Source organism: Nematolebias whitei, chromosome 9 (genome assembly GCF_014905685.2).
Source record: "Nematolebias whitei isolate Nwh7 chromosome 9, NemWhi1, whole genome shotgun sequence".
Lineage (NCBI taxonomy): Eukaryota > Metazoa > Chordata > Actinopteri > Cyprinodontiformes > Rivulidae > Nematolebias > Nematolebias whitei.
The window spans coordinates 47,341,963-47,358,577 of NC_056506.1; the positions used below are offsets into that span (position 1 = coordinate 47,341,963).

The 16,615-nt window shown below is 43.3% G+C and overlaps 1 protein-coding gene across 1 annotated transcript in view; it reads left to right on the plus strand.

Moving 5' to 3' along the window:
- The first annotated feature begins 1,470 nt into the window (after positions 1-1,470).
- LOC119414304 (disco-interacting protein 2 homolog C) overlaps positions 1,471-16,615 on the plus strand; it is a 211,323-nt gene continuing 196,178 nt past the window's right edge. Inside the window, exon 1 of the mRNA XM_037681399.1 lies at positions 1,471-1,708. Coding sequence (XP_037537327.1) covers positions 1,630-1,708 — 79 coding nt within the window. The 5' untranslated portion in view covers positions 1,471-1,629. The remainder of the gene's footprint in view (positions 1,709-16,615) is intronic.

The window sequence follows — 16,615 nt, forward strand, 5'->3', positions numbered from 1 at the left end:
TATCTATCTATCTATCTATCTATCTATCTATCTATCTATCTATCTATATCAGAATCATAATTTACATTGTTTCATATGAAGCAGTAATTTTGTTTGTTTTGTTTGTTTATTGCCTTTACCTGATCAGATTTCAGATTTTAGAATCTGATAGATTTTAAAAGATTATTTAAAGTAATTAAGTGCACAGAAACGTTTAATCAATTTAATTTTATTTAAACAGTTTATTGTTTCCCACTGACTCTTAGAAACTGATTTTTTGTTTGTTTGTTTTGTTTGTTTGTTTTGTTTTGTACTCGGGCTGGGGTTCAGATTTTTATTCCCGGTTATAAATTTAGACTCGAACTGAGATGGAAGTTGATGTTTGGCGCCCTCTACTGGTTATTTTTGGGAAACACATTTTTTTATTTCAAACTAAAAAAACTTTTTTAACAGTTAATAAAACGGTGACTTTTCACTGAGATGCGTTGAGTTTTATTTTAATAATTTCACTCTCTTTTGTCCTTCAGATATATTCCCCCAAATTAATAAAAATAATGTCAGTAGGAATACGCTGGGCAAACAGGAAGTGTTGTTTACAATCAAAATAAAATCATGGTAAGTGAATATTAATAAAAAGACCATACTATTTGCACATTAAAATATCTATATTCTCAATTGATTGATTGACTGATTTTACACAAACTCGCCCCTTTCTGTTTCCATCTACATGTATACAAGTATATAAAGAGAGATTTATTTATATACGTATAAATATAAGTTATACGCGCCAAAGATTTCACATCTCTACACAAATTCATTGGTTGTTGAGTTCTATGAATTGTTTCCGTTCACTTTTTTTAACTGTCCTCCTATAATGCATCTTTTGCTGTATTAACATGATCAATAACTATTTTCAAATCCAGAAAAATCTAGATTTCACAGGCTGTAATTAGAAACACTTAGATTTTTTTAATAGTATTATCATCACTGATTGTTGAAGAGCATGAACAAGCTTGAACAGAAATTATGGCAAAACAGGGAGAAATTAATTACACATCAATATTCAAGGATTCAAGGTTCTTTATTTGACATACCATATGTGGCACATGTGGTGGAACGAAATTGTGTACACAGGGTTCCAGTTAAATCCAACAAAATATTAAAATTGAAAAGAAAAACAGCAATAAGATCTAAGATATGAACTAAGACAAACATTAGCTAAAAATACACTAAGCACTAGTAGTAGCATAAAAATATATGTGTATGTTTTCAAGCATTGGATAATATTTTAAAATCAAACTTTTTTTTTTTGTAAGTTATGTTTGATTTATGTTCAACTTTAACACTAATTTAAGCAACTGCCACACACCAGCTACTTTTATTTATTTTTTTATGGATTGTGCCACAGGCGTCAGTCCTGAGCTCTTACTTTGAAAACAGAGTAACCGGAAGTGTCCGCGTCGGCTTCCGTCCAGCTTGACGCTTGTTTTGCGGAGGACGCGGCTGCCGCTCAGCGAGGAGCGACTCTCCGAGACTCGCTCCGACTCACTTTGGATTAACACCGGGAGGGGGTTCCGAGGACAGACTTGGACCGACGAAGCAAGAACCGAACCGGGCAGCAGAGCCTTGAAGTCCGTTTCTCTCGGCGGAATGGCGGACCGGGACCCGGTGCCGCTTCCTGCGGAGGTGCGGGCTAAACTGGCCGAGCTGGAGCTGGAGTTGTCGGAGGGTGAGTGTCAGAAGTTACCGTCCGCTTGTTGGTTCTGGTTCTGGTCCTGGTCCTGGTCCAGACCTAATCAAACCCACCTGGTCTGCTGCGCACACAGTTTGTACAGAAAACCCGCAGGATTAACCCTCAGAATCAGATTAACATCAAATATTAGAGGAATATTTCTGAAATTAAAGGTAGAAATTAAATAAATTACATTAATCCCTGTAATTTACCCCCTTGATGTAAAATAGAAGGTGAAAATGATTATTTTCTCATCTTAAACATTATTTGGCACATTATTTGCACAATCATTAAAATGAAGTTTAGAGTTTGAAACGGGAGTTTTGCTTCTGTTTTGACCGCATGTGAACGCGCGCAGCTTCACAACAAATTAAACAGTTTTCTGCACAACTGCAACTTGTTGCACGTGCAACTGTGTCAAATGAACGCGCGACATGAGCTGAAGGGTGAAAACTGTTTTTCTGGCTGTTGGACGTTAGAAAACCAGAACATCTGAAAGTTTTTACACCACTTTACTTTTGTGGAAGAGTTGAGAATAAGTTTTAAAATGTAAAATGACAAAAACATGCAGCTAAAGCTCTGAGTGATGAATCTGAGACAGAAGCTAAAACCAAGCTGTTTAAGCTAAACCCTTTAGAACAACGGCTAAAGTTATAGGTAAACAAAGGTAAAATTAACAAAATAGTAACAAAATGTTAAACCTAGCAAAATAATACTAAGAGTTAAAACCAGCTAAACGGCTGCTGAAAGCTTAAATGATCAGAGCAGTAGCTAAAAGCAGTGGAGCTAATGCTAAAATCAGCAGAGCTAAGCTAAAATCAGCAGAGCTAAGCTAAAATCAGCAGAGCTAAGCTAAAAACAGCAGAGCTAAAGCTAAAAGCAGCAGTAGCTAAAAGCTAAAAGCAGTGGAGCTAATGCTAAAATCAGCAGAGCTAAGCTAAAAACAGCAGAGCTAAGCTAAAAACAGCAGAGCTAAAGCTAAAAGCAGCAGAGCAGAAGCTAAAAGCAGCAGAGCTAAGCTAAAAGCAGCAGAGCAGAAGCTAAAAGCAGCAGAGCAGAAGCTAAAAGCTAAAACTAACGGAATTGAAACTTAAAGCTAAAAGCAGCCGAGCAAAAGCTAAAAGCAGTGGAGCTAATGCTAAAATCAGCAGAGCAAAAGTTAAAACTAACAGAATTAAAACTTGAATCTAAAAGTGGCAGATCAACAGCTAAAAGCTAAGACTAGCAGAATTCAAACTATGCTAAAAGCAGCAGAGCTAAAGCTAAAAGCTAAAACTAACAGAATTAAAACTTAAAGCTAATAGCAGCTGAGCAAAAGCTAAAACTAGTAGAATTAAAACTTAAATCTAAAAGCGGCAGATCAAAAGCTAAAAGCTAAGACTAGCAGAATTCAAACTATGCTAAAAGCAGCAGAGCTAAAGCTAAAAGCAGCAGAGCAAAAGCTAAAAGCTAAGACTAGCAGAATTCAAACTAAATGCTAAAACCAGCAGAGCTAAAGCTTTAAAGTTTAAACCAGGTAAGCAACAGCTAAAAGCTAAAACTTACTGGAGAGTAGCTGAAAGCTAAACGCATCACAACAGTAGCTGAAAGTTCAAGTCAGCAGAATGATGGCTAAAAGCTAAACATGAAGCCAACCTAAAAAAAAATGTTTTCAAGAAGCACAAAAGGTTTCAAGGGTTTTTAGAGTTCACTATAAGGAGAAAAATGTAAATAAAAATAAACTTTGAAAAGTCTAAACATCATGACAGAAGTCCGAGCCGTGATGTCCTGAACGAGCCGAACCTTTTGACAGCTGACCTGCTGAAGACTCAATCTGGCAACACACCTGGATGAGCTGCAAACAGAACAACACGGACTCAGGGTTCACACAGCAAACGGGACACAAACAGACCCATAACGTGCACCGTAACGTGTGTGCACGTTGGGGCAGAGGCGTTTGGGCTTGTCATGAGAAGCTGCTCAGATTCTTTGCAGAGTTTCCACACGACGCTCGCCGCAGCCGCACTTCTCTCCTCTGCAGCTCTGGGAGCGGCTGAAACACGTCCATTATCTTCACGTTTTAGTTTTTTTTAGTGGAGTTCTTTGCAAGATGCTGAGACGCAGCCTGGCTATTGATTTTCTCATTAGCTCCCCTCCTCCTCCTCCTCCTCCTCCTCCTCCTCCTCCTCCTCCTCAGATTGATATGTGACATCGCTGCAGACTCGCTCTCAGCCTGGAGAGGAGCTCGGCGTCATATTTCAGCAGTTTTCTGTTTCTCACCGAGGCTCAGCCATGTATGGAGAAAAACGCACGAGGGGGAACAGATGAGTTTAAATCCTCTCCGTGCATTTTTTTTTTACAACGTTTCCATGGCAGCTTAAAGGAATGCACATTACTCCCTGCCTTTCAAACCAGAGTTTTAGATTAAGATAATCTTATGCTGACAAGGGGCGGAGCTGCAGCTGTTTTAGTCAGATCTTGTAATCTCATGCGATAGATTCAGGAGCAGAGCTCTGGAGGACTCTCAGCTACTACCACACCAAACTTCAGCTCAATACCTGGGACACTGACTGAGTTCCAACCGTTTCTGTGTTGACTAATGTCGATCAGCTGTTGCGGCCATCTTGGATCGCCTCCAGAAAAGATCGAATGATCATTTCCTGAAAGTTTCATTACAGTCCGTCCTGTGTTTTGTCAGATGTTTTGCTGAAAGACGGACACTAAGTATGAGAGGAGATGCAGAGGAGGATGGGAGGGTGTGGGGGGAGGAAAGGGACGCACTTTCATGTGAAATAAATTTTTTGTGTAAACGAGGAGAAACGGGGTCAGACGCCCCGCTGCATTATTCACGTTTAGCTCGTGCTGGAGATCTGCAGAGTGTGACCCAAATTTCCAATTTCCACGCATCACCCACCCTGTGGAGCCCCTCGCCGCAGGGTGGGGGTGGGGAGGTCCCCACTCTGGTCACCTGCAGAGCTTCACGGGGACACGAGGAGCCCCTGAGCAAGGCATTAATTCCTCTTCTCCCCCCCCCCCCCCCACTCTGAGAGAGATCTGCTGCTCCGTCGTCTGCAGGTGGAAACCAGCCTGCCGGTGCCGTCGGCTCCTTTCAGGTTTGTTGGGGTTGCGTCACCTGAGCGTGCACGCAGGGACGACTCCCCTGTCAGCCGCGGATGATCTCGACGTCTGGGAAAAAGTCATCCAGGAGGAAGCGGTGCAGCCGACACCTCGGGGCTTCGGCTCCGACAGTGGGCTCGCTTTCACCTCGGCGTGAGCAGCTGAAGTCTGCTGACTCGTGCGCTCCAGGGGGCGACACAGAAATCACACGTTTCAGCTCGAGACGAACGGTTTTCTTTCTTCTGTTCAACCTAAACGCATCTTTAACAAGCGGCTTCGCTCGCTCAGGTTGTTGGAGAGATGCACAACTACTGAGCAGGTTTCCACACCGACGCATCACAAGAGCTTTTTATTAGTTGTATTTTTTTACCAGTCACACATACAGGATGATAAATAAATGGATCTTTGCAGCTTCACGACCCGTCGAAGGTTTAAAAACTGAAAATGGTCTTTAAGGATCAAACAATGTGTTTCGGTGCAGCTGAGCACGCGGTAATCTGTCTGCACAATATTGTTCCTGAATAAGACGCTGTTAATCTGGAAACACTACAGATTACACACACACGCTGTGAAAGAGACCACGAACCAAACCAGTAGGACAAAGACAGTTTGTCTGGGACAATGTGGAGCGTGTTACACTAATTTAAAGAATAATCCATTGTCTAACATTAAACTCAACCGAATCTTCCCAACAGACTGTCAAACATTAGGCCTTGAACGTTGATTTAATTTCACTGCAACTGTCCAGACGACCACCAGTAATCAGATTACACTCCTGCAATCCTCGTTCTTTTCAGTGTCCCAGTCCAAAACCAAACGAGTTCTCCGTCCGTCCCGCAGGTTCCTGCACATTTCATGAAAACCAGTTCACGCTCGCGCTCCTCAGTGGATTCATTTAGTTACTGAGCTGACATTTGGCGTACAGTAGTCCCTCGCTACTTGGCGGTTCGTTTTTCGCAAAATCGCTCTTATCGCGGTTTTTCAAAATAAGATTGGACGTGACGCACAATTAGCTGATTGATGGATGAGCCGCACAATGGGCATGGAATTTTTATTTAAAATAAATTATTTAACATTATTTAGCACCTGCTGCACCTTTGCGCAGCCCATGCTGCAGGATAAGCTTCCTCCTGCGGCTGATCAGCTGATCTGCAGTTCTCCTGAAGAGCAGAAGAGTGGGCGTGGCCAAGAACGCTTGCAGGTGGCTGAGAGTAGCTGAGGCATTTAAAATGACTTTATTTATTTATATATATATAAATTCCGACTTAATACTTGTACTACTCTTCCTACTTCGCAGTTTTTCACTTATCACGTGGCTTCAGGGTACGGATCCCCCACGATAAACGAGGTACTACTGTAGTAGTAGCTAAAATCACAACGTCATGATATCTCGGCTTAAGTCGATCTTGGTCTAAAACTCTGGCATGAAAGGCGGCGGGCGATATGCATTCCTGTAAGAGCTGCACCTGCGAACTCATCAGCAGCCGAAGGTTTTTACTCCGTACCAACCCAAGAAAAGGTACAGAAACCTTTAATGCTCCAGATCTCTGAGTCGAAATGTAATTTATTAAAAATAAAGTGATTTGTCATCCATCCAGGCAACGTCTGAGCTGAAAAGGGCTCCGTCTTTGGTTTGAGTTTGTTGGTCATCAGTGGAAAAAACCCTCCAAAATATTGAATTCAATACCGTTTGTTACAACTGAAGGAAAAGTCTGAACGCTGAGATTTTCATCGTTAGTGACGAGTTCTTCATTTACCATCAACTTTCTGGGAGTTGATTGATTCTACGCTCGCATCAAAGAATAAAAACCTCTGCTCCGCCAGCGGTGGAAATGAAAGTCGTCCTTTCCTGGCCGCTCGTCGAAGCGGCGCTGCTCTCATCAGGAGGCGAAGGAGGCCGTTCGCTCATCGTGTCCACGTTCGTTTCTTCACGTTATCCCTCCGACGTTTGTCTGAAGGGTTTGTTGAAAACGTCTGTTGTGAGCAGGTGACTCCTGAGCTTCAGTGTCAACAGGCGTTTGCACTTCAACCTGGACAAAATGTTCACTTTGATTCCTCATCGCCCTGGAAACTGTTGAATCGGTGACGTTGTTGCAGATCTGTGATCTTCTCAGAACTTGACGTGTGTAAACTAATAGAATCCTTTCTTTAATCTCATTTCAAGGCAGCTTATCTGATCTTCATCACGTGTCTTTGTGCCATCGAGAGGTGGAACGTTTTGGTTTCTGCTTCGTTCACATCTGGCCCGTTTGATTTTCCTAAAAGCTTTTGGTGGCAGAGAATCCTCTGCTGGTTTCCTCTTTTTTTTTTTGTATCAAGGTGTGTTTGTAAAAATTGGTATGAGCGTTGAAGCCAGCAAAGGTGGGGCAGCTGTGGCTGAGGGGTTAGAGCGGTCGTCCTCCAATAGAAGAGTTGGGGGTTCGATTCCACCAGCAGCCATGTGTTGAAGTGTCTCTGAGCAATTTGAGATAAGTTGGCCTGTCCAAGGCCAGCGGGGAGGCCAAATTCAGACAAACAATTGTTTTGGGCAGACCAACTCTACTGATTTCATGTCTGCCCTCAGTTCTGCTGGTGCACTCAATGGTGAATCCAAAAAGCTAGATCCGTGCACATTCTGCTGGTCCGTGCTTGCTAGCCTTCTCCAAAGTCGAATCCTTCATGCCGGCGAGTCCTAGGGTTTGCAGGTGGCCCACGATTCTCAGAAATCGCGTTCAGCTCGCTAAGTATTTTAGTCTGAGAGCTCAAAGCACGGAGTAATCCTTCACAGAAGGCTGGCAGCTTTACTGCCGCCGAAACTGCTGCCCCCGTCTTCCTTATTAGCCGATAACCCAGGTATCCACCCATTCCAAAAAGCAGGATCTCCGTTATCATAAATCCACTTATGTATGCGTCTTCTACGTCCTCAACAGACAAGCACATCATCTTCCAAACACCCAAGAATCCTTAAAAGATCCGGCTGCATGTGTCCCGTCGGGGCATGTGGGTTCTCCTGGACCCTGTCGTCTGAAAAAATGGTATAATTTGCGTTGAGAGACCAGCTGACCAGATCCATAATCATTTTTAATTTGGAAGATGTGTAAAGAGAAGCTCTGAGGAGGCTCACAGGACAAGAGAGCAAGAAAGGAGGAGGAGCAGCAGCAGGTGAAAGCGAACGTCTTCGTCAAGGGCTAAAGAGAGAACGTGTCCCATCGGTGCATGAATGTGATTTAAAGCACTAATTAATCTCTACAGATTGAGATTAGCTTTGTAGAGATGTAGTAGAGTGCTGCATGAATGTGTGAATTCATCCAACCTTTATTTACACAATGAAGGCACAGGTTGTGTTGAGTATCTTGATTAGATAAAGGTGCTATACAAGTTTAGTTTTTTTATACAAGTACAGTCCATGTACCATTGATCTTGAACTGGACCGTAGAAGTTTATCTGCACGTTTCATTAAAATCTCTTCAGTGGTTCTCAACAAAACATGACGTCGGTCCAAAGCTCCAAGGCGGCAGATGATGAGCATTCTTTCAAAGAAGGCTCGACCCTGAATGTGACACGAGTCCATGTCATTTTCTGGTAAATCCATAAAATATAACTTTGCTGTCCTGCTTTTCTTCTTCTCATGTGAGTGAAGTCGAACGGTTTGATTCCCTCTCGCTGCGTTGGGTGTTCAGTGTCAGTTTTGTAGTCGCTCTGTGGCCAAAGCATCTCACCGCCTCACCTTTCAGACCGATGGTTGCCATAGAGATGCTATTTTGTCTCCTCCTCCCCGGGAGATTATGACCCGCGGGGTTAAAGAGGGACTGGTTCTGTTGTACAGGCTCGGAGGCCTGGGTTTCACCACAGGGCCATAAATTCAGATTTGTTCCTTTTGTTGGCTCCGTCGGCTCTTTATGAGCGGTGACTCAATCCCCCGAATGTGAATATTGGTTGATGTCCTCACTCGACTCCTGCTGGAGGAATATTTGCTGAAATCGCCTCTTTGTTGCAGACGTGGCTCTGCTTGAGAAGCAAAGAACACTTGAGGTCCAGAGGGAGGACGACGTGAGGCGGATTCTGATCCGGACTCACGGCAGATTGTTTGTTTCGGAGGCAGACGGGGTCAGAGAACGTACAGCTCAGTCAGGACTCAGAGGAGCAGGGAAAACTTTGATGAAAGTGAGTTTTATTTCGGTTTTTATCAGCAGCTAAACTGATTCTTCTGAGCTGAAACCTCGTCCTTACTCAGAATTACAAACAAGTGATCAAGCTAGAAGTAATGAAGGAATGCCTATCACCCTTCATGCAAGCGTTTCACATCATCTTGTGTTAATATTAGGGCTGTTTAGAGCAAACATTACGGACAAAGTCATGCAACAATGTGATGTCTTGCTTATAATAGGCCTGTCGCGATAAACAAATCAATTAATCACATGATAAATGATCAACCTCATTTTCATTGATCAGCTTTATCGTTTCTTCGTCTCTTTCTGCTGAAGACACTGGAAGACAAAAGGTTCAACTCCGGTGTTCTTCACTGACCCCTCCCTTTCTCTCTTCTCTTTAAAATCTGTTTTAACGATCCAAAATCTCGTTTTTGGGTCGTTAAATCGGCTAAGCTGAGAAGCCGACCTCGGGGGGCGGGGGGGAAGCCTCCGTCTTGTCGAAGCTCCAAAATTCACGGTTGAAACCCGTGCCTTCGTGTAAAAAGTTGTTTTTCTCTGCAAAAAGAATTCGAGAACTTGTTTACTGATTTTTTTTAAAAATTTTATTAAACGTTTGTGTGAAAAATGCTGAAGAGCTCAAACCACACCGAGTGTCCACCATTTTGAGAACCGAAGAGAGACAGCCCATGTCACGTCAAGAGGCCTCCCTCCCGTTTTTCTTAGAGACACGCTGCTCGCTCCCTCACTATCCATCCTTGGGTTCAAAAAGTCTTATACTGCCATCCGGTGGTCGAAAAAAGGTACTACACACAAAATTAACAAACATTTCTTAAATTTGACAATGATTTCTAATTAGTCAAATTTCAAACGATATTATCGTTTATCGCAATAATTTCTGAGACAATCGTGCAGTAAAATTTATCGTGACATTCCTAGTTGCGAATGACTCTCGGCTACTACCACACCGACTTTTAGCTCAAATTCATAATTCACCGAGTTATGGTCACTGGCAGACATGAATCGAGTTGACGCCAACGTTGTACTTTCTGAAAGTTTTGGTAAAATTGGTGCAATGCTTTTAACTCTTGAACAATAAAAGCCTCCAGTAATTACTCTGCAGCATTAGCTGCTGTAGTTTAATTGCTAACTGGATTAGCTCTGAATCAAGCCGCCCTCAGTTGGAGCGATAAACGGCAGCTCTCAGGCTGCTGCTGTTCTGCAGTTTGTCGTCAGCTGTCATCCTCGAGCCGGGCGGCTTCTCGGAGGAGGCAGATGCATTAATATTCATCTGCCCTCGCTGTCGGCCTCGCAGCACAACAAATCTGAGGGCTGCAAATGTCAGCGGGGCGAGCGGGCGTTCGCTTCAGACGGCGCTCTGGGGTTTGTCGGGCCTCGGCAGGCGTGAAGACGACAGGTCGGCTCAGAAAACTGTCTGGAGGCGACGGGAAAGGTTGATTGCCCTCCAGCGTTGCCTGGAAAATTAATTTAACATCCATGAATGTGCTTTTAGTGGAAGATTCTTCTTCCACCCCAACAAGACAAAACACTTCTCAACATCTCTGTCAGGTTCTGAGAACGGCACGTCTGTCTCCGTTAGCGAAACATCTCACAAATTGATGATTTTAATGAAACTCTCGTGTGTACGTCACCTGAGCAACTTTTGGAGTCAACTCGATTCAAGATGGCTGCCACCGTTAATATTAGCCTGCACACAAAATGTAGCATGGTGGTAGCTGATAGTCATCCTCGGCTCATACTATGAGCACTCGGATCGTGCAGTCAGGACACGGTTAGTTGGGCTCCTGGGCTACAGCTACTTTTGGGGCCCCATCGTGATTTTCTCTTAATTTATACAAATTAAAATACACGAACATCAGCTTCAAGGTTTCTACTGACACGCAGCAGAGCGGCTCTTAACTTGAACGTAACGTCTCAAGTCTGAAGCACAGAAAAATATCAACCTATTCAAGTTACGAGTACAAAAATACACTAATGAAACGAGACGGCCTCATTTTACGAAAAATAATAAATTTACATCCTCGGAGAGAGTTGGCTGCTTGTACCAAAAGATGAAGGCAAAAACGAGGAATACTGTATTTTTCACCCTATAAGTCGTGTTTTTTGCATAATTTGCACGCCCTGCGACTTATTTATGATTTTTTTCCCCATATTTAAACCAATTTTTGGCTGAGATATGACCGATTTCATTCATTGACTAAAAATATTGAACACTACCATTTTCAGCCGCTAGAGGGCACTCTAGTGTGGCATGCCGTTGTGTCATATAATAGGTAAAAGTGGTTATTAATGACACAATTGGCTTGCTATATCAAGGTACCTTCATCCAGCTCGCATGGAGCATCCGTCAAATTGGATTAATTTTGCTGCGCCGCCCCAGCTAATGCAGCTGATTTGACCATTGAAGTGCATTTATTAAATAAAAGTTAAACTGAGACACACCTTTACTTTAATGGCGAGCAAACAAATAATTGTTTTAGGTGCTTATCTTGTTAAATTTCGAAGAAATGCACAGCGACTCAGTTGCTCCGAGTCAAAAAGTCTGGGACAAGTTTTCGAGCGACGAGCGTTCCTTCATGTCCTTCAGTGATGAAATGATCGTCCATCTTTCTGCTGTTTTGTCCGAGTTATGTCTAAACTTTTCTATAACTTCTGATACAAAAGGATCTCAATCACCAAACTGGGTTCAGCGAAGGAGCAGTTCCTCCTAAAATAATTTCTTTCCCCCAGGATCAACGTGTGAGCTGGTCTTAACGGTTCAGAGCCGGAGCTGCTCGGGTGTTTTCTCTTGTAGAAGAATATTTGCTGAATCCGCGTTGGCACTTTTCCATGTGTGTTTTCATCACGTTGTGCATTCGCTGCTCGAACTGGGGGGAGTACAGTGAATAAAATCCTGGAAAGATGTGCTGCTGGCGTGACAGCTGGAGATGACGTGAAAAAATGAAAATCCCGAGCTCCGCTTGCTGCAACTGTTGACTGCCATGCTGCTCGTCAGGGAGGTGATGTCATCGCTGGAGCAGCCGGTTGGGAGGGAGGGAGGGAGATTTGGGAGCGGGGAGGAGTGTTTCTGTGTGTTGAAGAGGAGGTGGGGGGTATTTCTGCCAGATTGCATCATCAGGCTGCTCAGACTTGAGCAGTGCCCCACTTGTGCACGTACCCCCCCACCCCCCCTCCACCACTAGGAAGCAGAAGAGGTTGTTGTTTTGGAAAAGGCGAACTGTTTCTGCGCTCGGACTGTGAAACCAAATGAAACCAGTACGGGAAACCATTTTTTACACTAAAACACAGACCGCAGCTGTTTGCTGCTCTCCACCTCTGCGTTCCCTGCAAGTTTAGTGTCGACTCTCATCCATCCACTCACATGCAACTTGTATTTTTATTATTGTGCACGTGAATATCACCGGCTTATGCTCCAGATGCTGCTTGGAAGCCATGCCAGTTTCAAGGGATACCACAACGTTTAACCAATATTTTTTGTTGTTGTTGTTGTTGTTGTTGTTGTTGTTGTTGTTGTTGTTGTTGTAGTAGTAGTAGTAGTAGTAGTAGTAGTAGTAGTAGTAGTACCACTTCTAAGGTTGAAATGACTTTTAAACGACACCAGAGGAATTAACCAAGCAGCGCTCCTCCTCTCCTACCTGTTGAGTACGGCAGTCGATGGTGGAACCCCCCCCTCCAAACATTTATGGTTGTTTAAGAAAATGAGGCGTCTGTTAGTTGAACATTGGATAAACCATTCAGTCATGGTGTATCCACCAGACGAGACCTTCATCCTTTTGTTGTCTGAGTTAATGCTGCTTTAAAATAAACGTTTGCAACAAGCTACAAGATTTAACATGTTAGCAGAAAAATCACTGCAGGTTTGCTACATAGGCTAGTAACGGCTAATAACGGCTAATAACGGCTAATAACTGCTAATAACTGGCTAATAACCAGCTACTACGGCTAATAACGGCTAATAACTGGCTAATAACCGGCTACTACCAGCTAATAACCAGATAATAACGGCTAATAACCAGCTAATAATGGCTAATAACAGCTAATAACAGCTAATGACGGCTAATAACCAGCTAATAACTGCTAATAATGGCTAATAACAGTTAATAACTGGCTAATAACGGCTAATAACCAGCTAATAACGGCTAATAACGGCTAATAACTGGCTAATAACGGCTAATTAACACCAACTTGTCAGACTCAGAATGTTAGAAAAGTGGAGAGGAAATCGTGTAGCTCTTCAATTTGTTGAATTAAATATAAACTATAAATAAAAATAAAACCGCCTGTTGAACTGTTTTAGCCAACACCATATAAAAATACATATTTTTTTAATACTTGTAATTAAAATTTCAGCCAACATAAAAATGTTACAAATATAAAAAGTGCATCACAATTTGGTTTTAAATGTGTCCTGAGCTCAGGACTCATTTTGAACACTGATTTTAAGCAGATTTTTTTTTCTATTCTCTCTTTTTAATCCATATCTGTGCATTCAGATTAAAATAACTATTAATAACTTGTGTGTTAAGTATCATTTATAGGCTAATTATTATTTAGCACAATATATCCTTTATGCTGCAACAGGAAAAGCAGTTGCATTATTTTTTTTTACCAACCAAATCAAATCATGCATTCCTTTCATGCATTAACATGAAATCATGGCATATTTGCTCAAGTTGCATTGTGGGAACGTCATACAAGCCGAGGCCTAGTGGTGAGTTTAGTTTTAAAACGTCCAGTTTTTCATGAACTGATAATATTGGAACAGTTATTGATCTCGGACTCGGCCCGGTCGGGCTTCAGAGCTTCAGTCTGCCTGAGCTGGACGATGAGGCGCTTAATCCGTTTAAACCGTCCAGTTTTATTGGATTCACTTTAAAGTAACGGGATCTGGAGGTCGTGCGTGATCGATGTTAGATGAGGGACTCGTGCTTTTTGTTTTCATGCCTTGGCCACAGCCTCCGTGCCAACTCAGGCTCTGTAGTTGGTTTTTATGCACCTCGTCCACGCTTCCTGTCGTCTTTAATACCTCACAGGTGCTTGTTGCACCTGAGCATCAACTTGTCTCATCGTTTCATCTGTTCAATGAAATATTATGATCTCATCGCGAGCTCGACTGAGTCACAGGAAGCCTCGAGTTTACCTGTTAATATTTGTCTGCAGGTGAATTCTGCTGCTTTTCCCTCAGAGGTTTGCTCTTCTTCTATTTCACGCTGTCCTCCTGACATCCCAAAACAACTTCTGCTGTTTGAGCCACCTGCTGCCGGTCGACACGCTTTACAGAAAATACAGCCCGTCTGTTGCGGTTGTGGAGGAGTGGTGCAACAGCGGGGTTGTTCTTGGCAGGAGAGCTTGTTCGTTGTGATCTTTGGATTGATATCTTGTGGCTTTACGCTGTTAACAGAGAAACCTGTTGAAGTCTACCGAAGCAAGACCCCGCCACACTTTCTGCTCTGCTTATGTAAACAGCCCTCCCAGTCACCTGTGAGAAACGCCCGCAGGTAACGATGTGACCAAGTGCAAATTATAAGTTGGAAGGTGGATCTGATAATGGGACCAGCAAGTCCAAACTAAAGTTCTGCTTTAAAAGTTTTTTTGTTTTTTTTTTCAGCGAGGACTTTGTTCCAAATTATGATCAAAATATAAATGTTTACATGTGAACTGTTGATTTAATTGTTTGGAGGATGCTCTTTGGTTAGGACTGGAAAAATTAAAAAAAGGTGTTTTGAGATGTTAATTTGACAAAACGTCCTAAACCTAACCGACGTTTCTTTTCCAAACTTCCATAATTGAATAATTGCATTCTTGGAAGGAAATCTAATCACCCACCACCTTCCTTGTCGGAGTTTCAGACTAAAATAATCTTATCAGGGGACGTGACCGATGCAATCGTAGCCATTTTGGTCAAACCTCGAAACTAACATTACGCACAACCTCCTGCCAAGTGTCCCACCTGAGCATGCTGGATGCTCTTCGCTCTTTCCACACCAGATTCTAGTCTAATATCTATAAAACGGACTGAGTTAACCATTTCTGTGTTGGCTAATGCTGGTTAATGTTCTCCAGATGTGCATCCAGTGATGCCTTTTCCTGAAAGTTTCATTAAAATCCTTGCTGTGGTTCATCAGATATTTTGCTAACAGACACATGGTTGACATCAAATATTGGCAACGGTCTGAACGACGATCTTGTGCGGTCTGTTAGCGCTCAGATTATATGTTGGGGGTTAGTCTCGGCTACTACCACGTCCACCTGCAGGTCAGTGTCTGTGCGTTTTATTGTCAGCTGGCTGCTCTCAGGAGCTTCTGTTGTAGATCCAGTGATTAGTTTATGAACATTTTCTTTAGTTCATCAGATCTTTTCTGCACACAGCTGACGCATTTTTAATATTTTACTTTTTGACTAAAATGGGACGTTTTACTTTCATATAGACTCGACTGACCATCGTCTCAGAAAGTAATGACTTGTAAGAGCCTGAATTATTGCCTCCGTAGTTTTCTGTCAGGGCTTCAGAATCGTCGTCCTCTTCTTCTCCCTCCTCCTCTTCATCATCGTCCCTGGTATCTGACTCCAGCTGCCCTCATCCGTGCAGTCGTTCTCCAAACTGCTTGCAGCCGCTTTTAAGATTAGAGCTGTTGGCTTTAGAGAAAAACAGTGGCCGAATAAGGAAAGCATTGTGCTGAACGTTGACGAGGCCCCGGCAGTTAAAGGTTTGGCTGCTCGTCTTTCACAAGATAAACTTTTCGAGCGGCGCAGATCCAAAGAGGTGCGGCCAACATTTCACCGAGCACCTTTAAAATCAGCAAAACAAACTCAGGCTCTCACGCTGTGCGTGGAAAAACGATTCCAACAGGCCACATCTGCAGAGATAAACTGTTTTCCAGAGCTGCTCCTTCTATCAAAACATCTGGACGGACCCGAGTGCGCCGAGTGTACGATTCAACGGAGGGGGCCACGCTGGCTGCTGATGACATCAGCACTAACGAGGATGTCAATACGCTGCAGAAACTGACGATTCGTTCGTGCTGACGCACGAATCTGCAGCTGAGTCACAGGAATGTCTGAGCTGGAGCTTCACAAGCGTCAGGGTCTTAAAAAGCCTCCGTCGGTGGCGATGCATCTCCCTAAAACAGTCGTGTTGGCTCGTGCGCAGGCTGCACACGTCAGCCTCTTTCCAAACCGAAGGAGGAAGAAAAACTGGCGACCTTTGACTTCCGCCTCCCTCCTTGTTTACAAACCATATTTTCTTCTCCCCTGGTGATGAGATCCAAACCCTGAACCTGACTGTTGGGAGTCTGGAGTGCAGCCAAGTGTGGCTGTGCAGGGCGTTGGAGGTTTACACAACCCCAGATGGTGTATTTTACACATGTAAATAAAATTACCTCCGTACAGGACGAGCACGCGGCCTCCCTCACCGCGAACATCACTTCCCTCTGAGGCGGCCAGGTGCTCATTCTATCAAATAACCGTTAACGTAAGTTTTTACCTTGTTAACAGTAAACAACGTACGGAGCAACACACAAAGGTTGTTTTTCTCATGACACTGAGGAGCTCCTTGGGAGTCGAGCAAACATGGAACTGATGTGAACAGCCGTTTAAAACCGTCACGAGTGCAGTTTTCACTGGTGGAGACTAAACTTTCATGTCTACAACCAGTTCAAGT